Source organism: Malurus melanocephalus, unplaced genomic scaffold, assembly GCF_030028575.1.
Source record: "Malurus melanocephalus ecotype Western Australia unplaced genomic scaffold, MMel_1.1 scaffold_574, whole genome shotgun sequence".
Lineage (NCBI taxonomy): Eukaryota > Metazoa > Chordata > Aves > Passeriformes > Maluridae > Malurus > Malurus melanocephalus.
In genome coordinates, this window is record NW_026623806.1 from 157,021 (window position 1) to 171,748 (window position 14,728).

Sequence of the window (14,728 nt, forward strand, 5' to 3'; positions counted from 1 at the left end):
CCTCCGAGCGAGAGCGCCGCGCTTTCTACACTTCCACTTCCACCACAGCGCCGGGCTGGCTCTGAAAAACGCCCTTGGGAACGGTCCAGAGGTCACCCAGAGGGGTGAGAGACCCTCCCGCCTCGCTCCATCCCCACGAGGTGCTCGGGACTCAAAGAGCTCCAGCCCCCTCCCCGTCCGCCCCGCTGTGCGTGAATGGCGTCGCTTCCTCTTCCCCCTCCGTTCCTAAAAAAAAAAAAAACAAAACCGCGGRTGCTGTTTGTGACTTTTAGCAGTGGAGGATCTTCATGAAAGCCTTGCGAAACTCGATGTTGAAGGTGGTGTAGATAATCGGGTTGACAGCGCTGTTGACATAGCCGAGCCATGTGAAGGCGCTGTACATGGCCGGCGGGATGTTGCAGTCGCAGTGCATGTTCAGGATGTGAGTGATGAAGAAGGGGAGCCAGCAGATGATGAAAACACCTAGGGGGGAAAAAAAGGAGAGAGGCGGGTTTTGATTGCTGAAAGCTGGGCCGCGAGAACGGCAAGGTTCTCTTTGGTGGAAGGGGAAAATATTTCCCAGGGGAGTGAGCTTTGTGTTTGCGTGCTCAGCTTTCTGGTCTGGGTTCTGCCCCGGTGCTAAAGAACTCCTCTGCTCCTGCCACAAGCCCAGAAACAGCAGGAACTCTGATTCCCCTGCTCCTGTAAAGAGCTCAGACACAGCAGAAACTCTGATTTCTCTGCTCGTGCTACGAGCCCAGATTCAGCAGAAACTGTGATTTTTCTGCTCGTGCCATCAGCCCAGATTCAGCAGAAGCTCTGATTTCTCTGCTCGTGCCATCAGCCCAGATTTAGCAGAAACTGTGATTTCTCTGCTCGTGCCATCAGCCCAGATTCAGCAGAAGCTCTGATTTCTCTGCTCCTGTAAAGAGCCCAGAAACAGCAGAAACTGTGATTTCTCTGYTCCTGTAAAGAGCTCAGACACAGCAGAAACTCTGATTTCTCTGCTCGTGCTACGAGCCCAGATTCAGCAGAAACTGTGATTTTTCTGCTCGTGCCATCAGCCCAGATTCAGCAGAAGCTCTGCCCTTCAGAAGTGCCAGCTCTGCTGAGCTCTGCTGCCTTTTCCAAAGAGCCCAGGAGTCCTTTCCCYGCTTTGGGAGCCCAGGTGCCCCAGAAAGGGGTGGCTTTGGGCACCTTTAGTGTGGCACTGCCATCTGTGCGTGCCTGGGGAGGAGTGACCCTGCCTGCCTGCTCTCTGACATTTCGGGGGGCTGGAAAACCATCCCCTGGACATTGGGRCTGGGATTCCTGCAGGGAGCCCGGGCAGCCAGGGCACGCTCTCACCGAGCACGATGGCCAGCATCTGGGTGGCTTTCTTCTCCTTCTGCTGGGACAGTTTCCTCCTGATCACGGCCTTGAGCAAGTTCCTCGTCTTGCCGTTGGGCAGCGAGTGGATCTCGAAGACCTTGGCTGTGTGGTGGGATTCTTTGGCGTGGCCGTTCTTCTCCACCTTCCCAGGGCTGTTCAGGGGTGCCTGCAGGGTAGAGTTGTTGCCCCGATTAGAAGCAACTGGCACAATCAACTGGTGGTTACTTGGTGCTGTGGGTTTGAGGGCGGTTTTCTCAGGGGGACTGGTACTGGACACCATCTCCATTTCCATCTCTTCTATGTGACTCTCTGCCTCCTGGACAAGAATCAAATGTCCACAACATGACAGGTAAATACACAGAGAGGAGCAACGAGCATTCCTTACAGAGTGAAGCTGGATGATGCAGGAGAACAGGCAGTCCCTCTTCTCCCTCCCTGCAGAAAGAGCTGTGCTGTGCCCTACGGGTGTTTTGGGCAGATGGGATTGACAGAGCTGCACTGGAATATTCTCCTTTTTGGCACAAAGAGGCTCAGAAATGGGAGAGAAGCTGTCTCGGCTCTCCAGAGATTTTTATGCRGGTTTTCGAAATGCAAATAAATAAAAATGGGATCAACAAGCAAAACCCAAGGAAGCCAATGAAGTCCGAGATTTAAATAAGAGAGGAGAAGGAAATGAAAGGCACAAAAAATGTCCAAATGCCGTGGCTTTTAGAGCTGATCTTTAGGTGAGCTTAATCTGGCTTTTTGAGCTCTGTGAGCTTAAACCYCTGCTTCACTCCAAGGAATGGGAAGACTATTTAAATTTTGAGATTGAATGGTAACCTTTGCTCTTACGTTTATTTTTCTCCCACCCTACATAAATTAACCTCRTGTCCTGAGGGAGAAGGGGAAGGCCGAAGGCTCTGGAAGGCTCCCACTTCTCTTGAACACTCACCACTTTGCGCTTATTAACTTGGAAGCTCCCATTGGACTTCACAATAACTGTGCAGAGCTTGACGTCTTCGGGATGAGTGCATTTGTCCTAAGGGGCAAGCACCAGCTCAGAGGTTACACAGGCAGGGAGGGGGTGCCAAGGGAGCTGCTCGGGGGGCACGGGGGGGATCAGGAATGGCTCAGTGGGGCTGAGGTGCCCAAAAGGACAGGGAGCAGCCCTGGGGAGCAGGGAGGGAGGTGCTGCCCCTGTGCAGGGAGGAGAACACACGGATCTGTCTGTCTGTCTGTCTGTCTGTTCCGAATCATTGGTGTCTGTCTGTCCCCATCCCTCTGGTGTCTGTCTGTCTGTCCTGCTGGTGTCTGTCTGTCTGTCCCTATCCTGCTGGCATCTGTCTGTCTGTCTGTCCCGAATCTCTGGTGTCTGTCTGTCCCTGTCCCAATCCGCTGGTGTCTGTCCCTGTCCGTCTGGTGTCTGTCTGTCCCGCTGGTGTCTGTCTGTCCCGAATCACTGGTGTCTGTCTGTCTGTCTGTCCCTGTTCCATTGGTTCTGTCTGTCTGTCTGTCCCACTGGTGTCTGTCCCTGTCCCGCTGGTGTCTGTCTGTCCCGAATCACTGGTGTCTGTCTCTGTCCCTGTCCCAATCCGCTGGTGTCTGTCCCTGTCCGTCTGGTGTCTGTCTGTCCCGCTGGTGTCTGTCTGTCCCGAATCACTGGTGTCTGTCTGTCTGTCTGTCCCTGTTCCATTGGTTCTGTCTGTCTGTCTGTCCCACTGGTGTCTGTCCCTGTCCCGCTGGTGTCTGTCTGTCTGTCTGTCTGTCTGTCCCTGTCCCTCTGCCTCCTCTCCCAGCACAGTTTGGAGCTGAAGCCTCTGGCACTGTCCATCCCCCGGCAATGTTTGACCAGTGGATTCTCGCCCAGCCCATCCTGCTCTGGCTCCCTGCAGAGCCGTCCTTTGTGCCCCTGCCATGCCAAGCACTGCCACGGAGCTCTGGGGACACCCCSCAGCTCCTCAAGGGGGTCACAGGGAGCTGGAGAAGGGTTTGGAGCGATAGGGCAGGGGGGAATGGTCTCAGGCTGAAGGACATTGGGTTTAGATTGGATATGGGGGAGAAATTCCTCCCTGGGAGGGAGCTGAGGCCCTGGCACAGGGTGCCCAGAGCAGCTGTGGCTGTCCCTGGATCCCTGGCACTGTCCCTGCCTGTGTCAGGAGCTGCAAAAGATGGGTTTTAATGTCCTTTCCAACCCAAACCATTCCCTGACCCTGTGACTCCGCAGGACTGGCACAAACAGTGGGGCAGCCCCTGTTCTGGGTGCCCCAAGCCAGCCCAAGGAAATGCTCCTGGTGCAGATCTGCTGCTGGAGCACCCCTGAGCCCCGGGGGGAGGCCTGTGGGGCACCAGCCAGGGAGCTGGGACCCCAAAATGTGTAAATGGAACCCCAGAGTGTGTAAATGGAACCCCAGAGTGTGTAAATGGGACCCCAGAGTGTGCAAGTGGGACCCCAGAGTGTGTAAATGGAACCCCAGAGTGTACAAATGGAACCCCAGAGGGTACAAATGGGACCCCAGAGTGTACAAATGGGACCCCAGAGTGTGCCAATGGGACCCCTGAGTGTGCAAGTGGGACCCCAGCCTGAGCCCAGCCTCCACCCCCGTGTGCCATGGGTCAGCCAGCCCAGGCAGGGTTTTTTGGGGTGCCAGGAGGGGCGGGTGGCAGCGCTGGGTACCTTGAGGGGCGCCTGYGTGTCCGAGTCCAGCACGTGGCTGCTGCGTTTGGTGCTGACGCGCTTCCTGCGGCGCCGCAGCACGATGTAGATCTGCACGTAGACCAGCAGGGTGACGATGAAGGGCACGTAGAAGGACACGATGGACGAGTACACCACAAAGGCAGGGTTGGCGATGATGCACTCCTTCTCATCTGCAAGGGAAAAAATCCTTCAGGGTTGTAGTTCCCACTGTCCCCTCGCCAGCTCCCTCAGACCCCAAATCCCCAGCTCCCCTCAGACCCCAAATCCCCAGCTCCTGCTTCCCTTCCTGCATTCAGCCTTCCCAGCAAACTGCTGCCTGAACTGCCAGTCCTTTCCTCTCCTGCCTCAGGGAGAGTTCCCCCCCCTGATTTTCCTTTTCTCGTTTTAATAGAAGAAGGATTTTGAATTTGTAGTGGGCAAATGTGAAGGTCACACAGACCCATGTTGTGTGGATTTCTGATAATTCTGAAACTCTGCTCTGGGGCAGCAGGAGGTGAAACAGACCTGCCCCCTGATTTTTCTTTTCTCGTTTTAATAGAAGAAAGATTTTGAATTTGTAGTGGGTAAATGTGAAGGTCAGACTGAGCGGTGTTGTGTGGATTTTTGATAATTCTGAAACTCTGCTCTGGGACAGCAGRAGGTGGCACAGACCCTGAAGGAGCCCCGAATGGTGAGGGATGACAGTGTGATGGGACTTCTCAGACCCCTCAAAGCTGACCCCACATTTATTCCTGGCTGTCTGGGCACCCAGGAGGGCACCAGGAGCTCACCTGTGTTGTTGAGGCCGAAGAGGAGCGGGCAGGAGATGGCGAAGGACAACACCCAGACCACGGCGATCATGAGAGTGACCCTGCGCTTGGAGCTGTAGCGGGTGTTGTAGAGCATGGGCATGGCCACGGCCGTGTACCTGCGTGGGGACAACGGGGGACACTGTCACCCTGCGGGGTGGCACCCCTGGAGACAGCACAGCACCTGCCACTGCCACCGTGCCCCCAGAACATGGGCCACTGTCACTCTCCGGGGTGGCACCCCTGGGGACAGCACAGCACCCGCCACTGTCACCCTGCCATTGTCACCCTGCACCCAGCACCTGAGGACAGCACCGGCCACTCTCACCCTGCGGGGTGATACCCTGCACCCAGGGCGAGGGGACAGCATCCTGCCACTGTCACCCTGCCACTGTCACCCTGCACACAGCACCTGGGGACAGCATCCTGCCACTGTGACCCTGCAGAGTGTCACCCTGCACACAGCACCTGGGGACAACATCGGCCACTGTCACCCTGCAGGGCCAGGCTGCACCCAGTGTGTGGGGACAGCACAGCACCCACTGCTGTCACCCTGCGGAGTGTCACCCTGCACACAGCACCTGGGGACAGCATGGGCCACTGTCACCCTGCCACTGTCACCCTGCCATTGTCACCCTGCCATTGTCACCCTGCACCCAGAGCATGGGGACAGCACCCATCACTGTCACCCGGCCACTGTCACCCTGTGGGGTTTCATCCTGCACCCAGAGCATGGGGACAACACCGGCTGCTGTCACCCTGCCACTGTCACCCTGTCCCCAGCGCCGGCCCCAGCAGGGAAGCCGAGGCAGGGCTGTTCCAGATGTGCAGGGCTGTTCCAGATGTGCAGGGCTGTTCCAGATGTGCAGGGTGGTTCCAGATGTGCAGGGCAGTGTTCCAGGTGTGCAGCCCCTCCCTGGGCAGGTGTGAGTCTGGCTCAGCCAAACTCAGCATTTTCCTTCCCCTCCTTCCCACCAGTGCCCGCTGCTCCATCCCATAATGCCAACAGACTCATGGGGACACAGAGACAATGCCATCTGCGTGCTCAGGACAGGCGTTCCTGTGCCTCCTGACACAATTCCCTGCTCACAGCTCATCCAGATCCTTCAAACGCTCTCAGAAACCTCTCAGTCCCCATAACTCAGCCCTCCCTGCGGTGTTGGGGTTCACTGCTCCGGGTGTGGCACAGCCCATGGCACAGGGCCCTCACCTGTCGATGCTGATGGCACAGAGGTTGAGGATGCTGGCAGTGCACATCATCACATCCAGGGTGACGAAGATGTCGCAGTGGATGCGGCTGAAGCGCCACTCCCCAACCACCTGCGGGGAGAGAAGGGAACGGTGAGAGCGGGGCACACACAGGGGGAGCCCAGTGGGTTTGAGGTGCTGCTGGTTCCAGATGGGTGTTTGGGGTGCTGCTGATTCCATGTGGGTGTTTGGGGTGCTGCTGGTTCCCGGTGAGTGTTTGGGGTGCTGCTGGTTCCAGATGGGTGTTTGGGGTGCTGCTGGTTCCATGTGGGTGTTTGGGGTGCTGCTGGTGCCAGGGGGTGTTTGGGGTGCTGCTGGTTCCCGGTGGGTGTTTGGGGTGCGGCTGGTCCCAGGGCACAGCTCTGTCCCCTCCAAACATCCCCTTGGGGTTCCATCCTGCCTGATTCCCCCCTGCTGCTCTCCATGGCTTTGGGCAAACCCAAACCCAAACCTGGGCTCAATTCCAGGGACATCACTGAGCCCAAAGCTCCTCCCGGTCAGAGGGGAAGATGAAGGAGCTGGAAGAGCTCCCTGAAACATTCCAAAGCAGAACGAGGAAGGAAATAGATTAATTTTAATTCTCAAACACCTCTAATTKCACTTACAGCTTTTTCCTAGACAATTTTTCCAATTACACCCAGCAAAGGTCAGCAGCRGGAGCTTCCCTTCATTTCCCAGTTTAAAAAAATCGGGGTAGACATTCCTCACCTTTATCTTTTTTTTTTAATTTGGTGAAGAAAATGAATTTAATTCAGAGTGAAAGTCCTTTAACACTCCCCACGATGTGCTAAAGACAAAGAACTAATGATAACACTTCCAGTCACCAGTAGCCTTTTTTCTCTCCACTTCTCTCTTGCTGTYGAAGCTGAACTTTGCCAATTAAGTTTAATCGCAATTATTCGGACTGCTGWGTTTGACATGTGATAAAAAAGAGAATATTTCCCTCTAACAAAAATAGAGCCCTACTGCATTTGAAAATAGAATGAATAAGATATCTATTCTTCAGTTATTTCTGCTCTGATATACATAACCATAGGCAGCATAAAGAAGGGAGAATGACTGCATTGAAGCCTGAGTGACAGATGAATACTCAGTGATTAAAAAAGCACTTAAGAGACAGTTACATCAGGAACTTTGAGGAGAATTTGCCCAAAAGCAAAGGGTTCCAGCCAGATCTAAACCTCTGCAAAAATCARTTTCCTGGGGGCAGAATTGGGCTTTTTGGGAGAAGCTGGGAACAGCTGCAGTTGTTTCTCTTGGTGTTTTTATTCATATAGGAGAAACCTCAAAAGTCTGGAAGTAAAAGATCTATTTGCACCAGTTTGGGGGATTTTGCACTATTTGGGGGATTTTTCAGTTTGATTTTGGTTTTTGCCCAAGCTTGTGACATAAAACCTGGGAAAAATTGTTCTCAGTGGTAGATTGAGGCAGCTGTGGTTCCTGGGCAACATCTGCACGTGAGCCCAGAAAGGGGAGAGGATTTCGCATCCTTTGTGGTTTATTCTTCTGCCCTAAAATTAAAAAGATCTCCGAGATTCTTCTGGCTGGAGCTGAGGGAGCAGGAGCTTGGAATGGGTGCTGATAAAAAGGGAATAGAAGAGAAGGGCATGGATCAGCCCATGGTCATATTAATGAACTTCAACAGAGCATGGGGCTGTTCTTTGAGCGCCACAAAAACAATCATTAACCGCGGTGATAATTAGCGCTGAGCTCCCTCCAGCCCTGATCCTCGCTGGGGTTGTTTTATTTTGCACCAGRGCTCCATTGATTGTGGCTCCTTGCCCTGCTCCCCTCTCTGTGTTATCATCCCCTCTCCTAAAGGARAATTCGCTGTGAGCTCAGGGAGGGTTTGTACCAAACCCTGCAAAAATCTGAGCTCTAAAAAGTGATTTTCTCTCCTATATTGGGACACAAAAGCTGTGGATTCCCATGCTGCTGGCGCAATTTCAAAAGCAGGGCCCTGATTGCTGGGTTTTTACGATTTCTGGTTTTTTTTATGATTGCTGGTTTTTTGTGATTGCTGGACTCGATGGTGCTTGTGGGTCCCTTCCACCTCCACAAATTTGATGTGGTTTYGGTGTGATGCCCGTGGTGGAGTTGTGAACACAAAATTGGGGTCCTTTCCCTCTCGACCCCTGTATTTCTGATACAATTGGGCTGTCATTTATCCCTCTGAGCCAGCAGTGGGGTTTCGAGCCAGCCTGTCACCTTCTCCCACATCCATCTCCTGGGAAAAAATGGYAAAAACTACAATTGCAGTAACGAAAAAAAAAACGCAATTTCAGCAACGAAAACCTCTCCAATTTAGCGAGGAAAAAACCCATATTTAGAGAACAAAAAACACTTCTGGAGCACGGAGGAGCTGATTTCCACCCTGCTAAACCCTTCCCATCCTACTGAGAGGAAATACCCCAATTTTTACCTCCAGGTAGACGCCCCAGGGCATGACCAGCATGGCCACCAGCAGGTCAGCCACGGCCAGGCTGACGATCAGGTAGTTGGTGGTGGTCTGCAGGGCTCTCTCCCTGGACACGGCCATGCACACCAGCACGTTGCCAAAGATGATGATGAAGATGAGGAGGGTGAGCAGCACGGCGTAGTAGTTGTAGTGAGGTTTGGGGGCCGTCTCTGAGGTGTTGAGAGCGCGGCTCCAGTTCCTGTCGCCGTCGTACCACGAGAGGTTGAGGGGATCCATGGGGCTCCGAGTGCCAAGTGCCAGCTCCAGCCTGGCATGGAGGTGTTGGAGAGGTCGTGGAAGGTCGGGCATGAAAAATAAAAATTAAAAAAAAATGTATTTAATTTATTTAAATTAAATTCTAGAAATAATTATTAAATTATTTATTATTTAATTTATTAAACTATTTATTATCTAGTTTATCAAATTATTTATTATTTAATTGATTAGATTATTTATTATCTAATTAAATTTATTTAAATTTTATGAAAAATAAAAATTTAAAGAAATTGTGTTCCACTTATTTAAATTAAATTATAGAAATAATTATTAAATTATTTATTAATTAATTAAATTATTATTTAATTTATTACATTATTTATTATTTAATTTATTACATTATTTATTTTAATTTATTTAAATTTTATGAAAAATAAAAATAAAACCATTAGGTCCGTGCTAATCTCTGAAGCCTATTCTCCTTACTCTGGGTGTTACAAACAAATTTATAAAGTTTGGCTTTTGCTCTWTTGTATAATTTMATGTTAGATTTATAATRATAGTTTTTGGTGTGTCACCYRGTGAYGTATTTGACTGGCAATGGGGTGCAGARCAGATCCAGGCAGCGATTCCAGAATTGTTTTTAATTTCCAGCTCACCCCAGGTTTCTGTGTCAGTTTTTCTGGGTTACACTCAGGTCAGGCAGAGCACCTGGGATTTTTGTGCCCTGACATTCCCTGCTCCCGTTAGGTGTGCACAGTYCAGGCCAGAAGTGCCATGACCCACTTGGTTTATTTTCCATGTGCTTCATGGGCCTTTGGGCTGTGTTCCTTTTATATTTTTTTTTTCTTTTGGCTTTTCCTTATTTTTCTTTTCCTCCAGCTGCGAAATAAATAAATTTTTAAACCCAAGACCTGAAAAGTGACAATGATGGGAGTTGACAGCAGCAGCTTTGCAGTCAGGGCTGGGCTGTGCTGCCTCTGCCATTCCCCAGTGAGGTCACAGAGAGAGGGGACACTGTGGGGACACTGTGGGGACACTCTGGGGACACTGTGGGGACACTGTGGGGACACTCTGGGGACACTCTGGGGACACCACTGGGGCCACCCCACAGCCCTCAGCAGCTCCTGCCCAAGGAAAGATGATTTTCCTGGGTTTTTTTTTAGGAAATTGTGTCACCAGGAGCACCACACCAAGTCCTGTGCACTCCCCCAGAGGTGACAGATGAGAAATTGTGGGATTTCTGTGRAGTTCCCCAGAACCTGTGCAGATTTTGGTGTTTATTTTAACCACTGTGAGTGTTTTTTGGATATTTTCTGTCTCTCTGTGCTGTCACAAGATCCTAAATGAGCTCTGTTGTGGGGACTGTGACTTTGGGGTTGGAATTGCAGGTGGGGAGGGGAACAAAYAAACCCCAGGAGGATGTGGGGTGTGGAGGGCACCTCTGGGTGCTGCTGTTTGGGGTCTCTCTGCTGCCAGCACAGGAAAAATGAATCCCGTGTTTGCAGTGAGACTTGCAGGATATTTGGGCACTGGGAAAGGCTTTTCCTGAAATATCTTGGAGAGGATATTGCAGCTCTTGTTCAGGTTGTTCTCTGCAGAGCTCCAGTGATGATGGATATTCCCACACCACACGTGAGTCCCGCTCACAGAAGGGATTTCCACAGAGAAGGAGTAATTTGGGCTGGAATTSGAGAATCCCCTCTGTTTATAAATCACTCCTGACCTTTCCATAACCCAGCCAGTGGTGCAGGGGGAGCTGGGTGAGCCCACACCAAAAGAGGCCTTGGATTGTGCCAAGGGAGGTTTACATCGGATATTATGGGGAAAAATCCATAGAAAATGGGGCTGCCCTGAGCAGGACTGGATTCTCTGCTCCTGAAGTGTTCAGAAAACCCAAAAATGTGACCTTGGGGATGCGTTGGGTGCTGGTGGCACTGGTTTGACTGGGTTTTTCCTACCTCAATTCCATATTTCTGTGGCCCYATTCCCTGCTCAGCCCTTCCCAGGATCAAACATTCCATGATTCCCAAAAACTCTCCCCTAAAAAAGAAAAAACTGGGAAAAACTGCTGGGAAAACCTGGCCCTGCTCCCAGACACCCCAAAGCAGGGCCACTTAATTTCCTTCACAAAAGACAAAAGCGCCTTCGATTTATTAAACCACGTAAGTGATCAAAATAGCAAAACATTTGCAAATATCAAATTCACCTGGGAACAATGGTTTCTTTATGTTTCGCTGAGCTTTTGTGTGCTTTTCTCATTCAGAGAACAATTTGGATAATAATCCTTGGAAATTTGTTGCATATGGGTCCTTAATAGCTGATAATTCAAAAAGTGTCTGTCTGACAGTGCTATCAGCAGCACTTGATAGCTCTACAAATGTCTTCTTAGGAGCTGTCAAAGTGTCAGAAATTAATTAAATGTTAGCTTCTGTGACTCAGAGTGAAGGGGAAAAATCAATGCTAAATACAGCAACAGTTTTTTTTTTTTCTCTTCTCCTGTTGCCCTTTCACAATGCAAAACTATCTCGAGGAGGCAGAACCGTGCAGAAAATGCAGGGTGGGGATAAAAAAAAAAATAAAAGCGGGGACATGGAGAAGCATCTTGGAGGTGTAAAAGGGATGGAGTGGTTTGAGGATGGGCAGGATCAGAACCTCGGGACTTTTTTGTTTGGTTTTTTTTTTTTCTGGGTTGTGATTCCAGGAAAAAAACTGGGTTTGCAAAGGAAAGGCCACGGAAAAGGTGATGGGCACAGCGATTTCAGCCTTTTCCAGGATGTTACAACTCCGTGCTGGAGTTGTATACTCCATTTATAGCTCATCTCTTGTGTCCATTCATCAGGAATTYCCTCAGCGGTGTTTAGGGAGAGTGTGAAAATCCCTGGATGAAGCAATCGAAATTTCTTTTCATTTCCTTCTGCATCTTCCACCAGATTTTTTTTTCCTTTTAACAGAACTTTTTTTACAGTAATAATTTTTTTTTTGTCTTTGTATGCATCACGAGCAAAGTTAAAAGGTCGTGTTTGAACGCGGTGCAAAGTGAAAAGATTTGGTGTTTCTGTTTTTAGAAAAAGAGGTTTCAATTTGGGAAAATGAGGCAGATAAAATGTTCCAAATATTTTGTATGAAATACAGAAACTTTCACCCCCAAAACCTAAAAATTAAAGCTGTGTGATCAAGAAATTAAAGGCTGTATCCCGTATTTTCGTGATACAAACTACAATTACATGGAGCCAACTCTGTTAATTCTTGACTTTGCAGAGTTTTCAGTCCTAAAAAAACCCTTATTTTTCCCAGCCCCAGAACTGACATAATTTGGGAGCATTTTAGTGGCCATTAAGGTGTTTTGTGAGTCTCTCAGTCCTGCTTTGAGGAGCACTTTTGATTTCAGCGCTGACAGTTCCTCAGCAGAGAAGAAAGGAGCACTTAGAGGGTGGAAAAGGGAGCRCTCATCCCTGCCTGTGCCCAGAAAAACGCATTTTCCTGGGGAAAAGAGATCAAAAAACGCAGGGAAAAGGTGCAAAGAGCAGCTGGTTCTGCCTTTGTGGAGGTTCTGTACAGAGGAGAAGCAGAGTTTGGGTTTCAGAAGGAAAAAGAGCCCAAAAGGGAACGAATTCTCTCGTGAATTAAGAGCACAAAGCCACTGTAATTCCCACCCCGAATCCCCCCGATTTGCGGGGTGGCGGAGTTAATCCCGATGTGGATTTGCTGCGGGGTCAAGGGCAGGACGGGGCTGCAAGGTGGTGCTGGACCGCATCCTGCATCCCCGGAGCATCCCTCTGCTCATCCCTGCGCAAAAACCTCCTGGGAAACTCCATCTCCGGGAGGAAATGTGCCCCGTTCCTGCTGGAATTCCAGGATTTTATATCGGGGGGAAGGAAGGAAGGCAGCCAGCAGGGCGGCTGTGAGTGCAGAGCCAGAGCTTTCCGTTCTCTCCCAAAGTGAGAAATGTTTTTTTTTTTTTTTCCATGCCAGAGCATCCTCTCGGCTCCTCGGGTGGATCATCCAACCCCAAACAGGAACCAGCTCTGCCTGCCAAATGTGGGACGTGTCGTGGGTTTTAACCTGATTTTTTCCCAATCCGAGTCACGGCACCAAAAATGTCGTGGTTTCTTAGTCCCATCCCCCCACCACCAAAAATCGGACCGAGTAAAACCATGAGAGATGTTCACAACCCAGCAGAGCCCYGGCACCATCCAAACCCCTTTATTCTCTCAGGAACGGCAAAGGTGGAATTCTTTTGGGGTCACTCTGCCAAAATCCTGGCAGGGCTGGTGCTGAGGAGAGTCAGAGTCTGCTTGAGAAAGGTTTGGGTCCTGGCAGCCAAAACTTCAGCCAGGCTTTGCTTTGGTGTGAAATTCCCCAAGGTTTTGCCRGAGAAATGATGCATTTAGGGTGAAATCTGGAGTTTGGGGTGAGCTTTTGGGGCCAAGCTCTCCTCTGGAGTGCAGACACGGTTCTGGGTGTGATCCCAGCAGGAACAGCAGCCAAAGCCCCCGTGGCGATCTCCCTTTGGCGAATGCTCGCCCGCAGCCCCGGCACAGCCCAGCCCTGCCCTTCCCGAGGGGTTTGAGCTGCAAATCCCGCAGGATCCGCGTTTGTGCCGGATCTGCCCACAGCCAGATCCCCTCCGGAGGCTTTTCAGGGAAATCAATGTCGGAGTGGAATTTGCGCCTCCCCGACACTGCCGCGTTTTTCTGGAATTTTGGGATCGATGGGCCATGGGAAAGCTGTCAAGCTGACACCCTTTCTGTCCTCAAGATGAGCGCTGGGCTCCGCTGAGAGTGCAGCACAGACGTTCCAATAAAGGCAAATAACATCATTTTTTTTTTGCTCTTTAAGAATCTGTGGGCACAGGGCAAGCTCTGATCCGTGCAGCRTTTGGCAGATGGGATTTCTCAGGCTGGAGCTGCTCCAGACACAGCCCACTTTGAGCACTTCTCAGCTGGGTGGAGAGGATGGGCAGGAAAAGCTTTTTTTTTTTTTGAATAATTTCTGATTCTGTGCTTTCAGCTCTGGACACACAACCAGAAAAATTGGGCACATCTTGATATTCAGTGGCTAAAGAGGAAGGATTTATTTTATTTATTTATTTTTTCCTTCCCTGGGCTCTCACATGGAGATGGTTTCTATCAGAGGCAGCTCTTCAGCCTGGGAGATATTGGTTCTTATTAAATATTGCATCACTATAGAGCCAACATCCTGTTCTCCACAAAAGCCCTTTATTTTTCGCCTCATAATTCCTTTATCTGTGTCCTAATGCCAAATCTCTCTGCCGAGATCCGAGCCTCTGACTAATCTAATAAATTCCCAGCTTCATGAATGCTGGTGATCTCCAGCCCTTTAGAATTTGTGCTGTGTTTGAGATCATCCACCAATGTCTGCAAATAACCCTTCATCATCACACAGCCAATTGTATCATTCCCGAGGAACTGGAAAGGTTGAATCTCTTCACTTCCCACCCCCTTCATTATGTACAAAAGTGGCTGAAATTTGAGCAAAATATTTACTTTTAAGTGCTGGTAAGAATGTGGCAAATATTTAAGGAATTTTTTTTTTTATTGTTTGGTTTTGTCTGTCTAATGTTCACATTTTGGTACTTGGCATTTGAGGTATAAAACAATTTAATTGCAGAAACAGATTGTGTTAATTCCTTGGCCGAATAAACCCTTTTTGCTTCCCCTCTACTCAGGCTTCCCACGTTCATGCAGCACCTGGCACGGGGATACTTTAGCTCTTGATTCCTTCAGCCACACTTTATTAAAAGCAAATAATAATAATTCAGATTGAAACCATCAAATATTTGCCCTCCACTTATGTCACCGAGCGCTCGTTGAACACCTGCTCTTTCCAGTGCCACTCCTACTGCTGAGCCTGTTTGCAAAAATGTTCTCCAAACGGAGCAAGTTCCAGAGGAGAGTTCTTCTCCTCTCCTCTCCTCTCCTCTCCTCTCCTCTCCTCTCCTCTCCTCTCCTCTCCTCTCCTCTCCTC

At 50.0% G+C, this 14,728-nt stretch overlaps 1 protein-coding gene across 1 annotated transcript in view; it reads right to left on the reverse strand.

Moving 5' to 3' along the window:
* Positions 1–242: 242 nt before the first annotated feature.
* The window catches only part of DRD2 (dopamine receptor D2), a 23,989-nt gene continuing 9,503 nt past the window's right edge, over positions 243–14,728 (reverse strand). The window contains exons 2-8 of the mRNA XM_057382547.1: positions 8,486–8,789; positions 6,026–6,135; positions 4,798–4,934; positions 4,007–4,197; positions 2,285–2,371; positions 1,327–1,666; positions 243–462 (exon numbers count right to left, since the gene is read on the reverse strand). Of these exons, the coding sequence (XP_057238530.1) occupies positions 269–462; positions 1,327–1,666; positions 2,285–2,371; positions 4,007–4,197; positions 4,798–4,934; positions 6,026–6,135; positions 8,486–8,758 (1,332 nt within the window). The 5' untranslated portion in view covers positions 8,759–8,789 and the 3' untranslated portion in view covers positions 243–268. The remainder of the gene's footprint in view (positions 463–1,326; positions 1,667–2,284; positions 2,372–4,006; positions 4,198–4,797; positions 4,935–6,025; positions 6,136–8,485; positions 8,790–14,728) is intronic.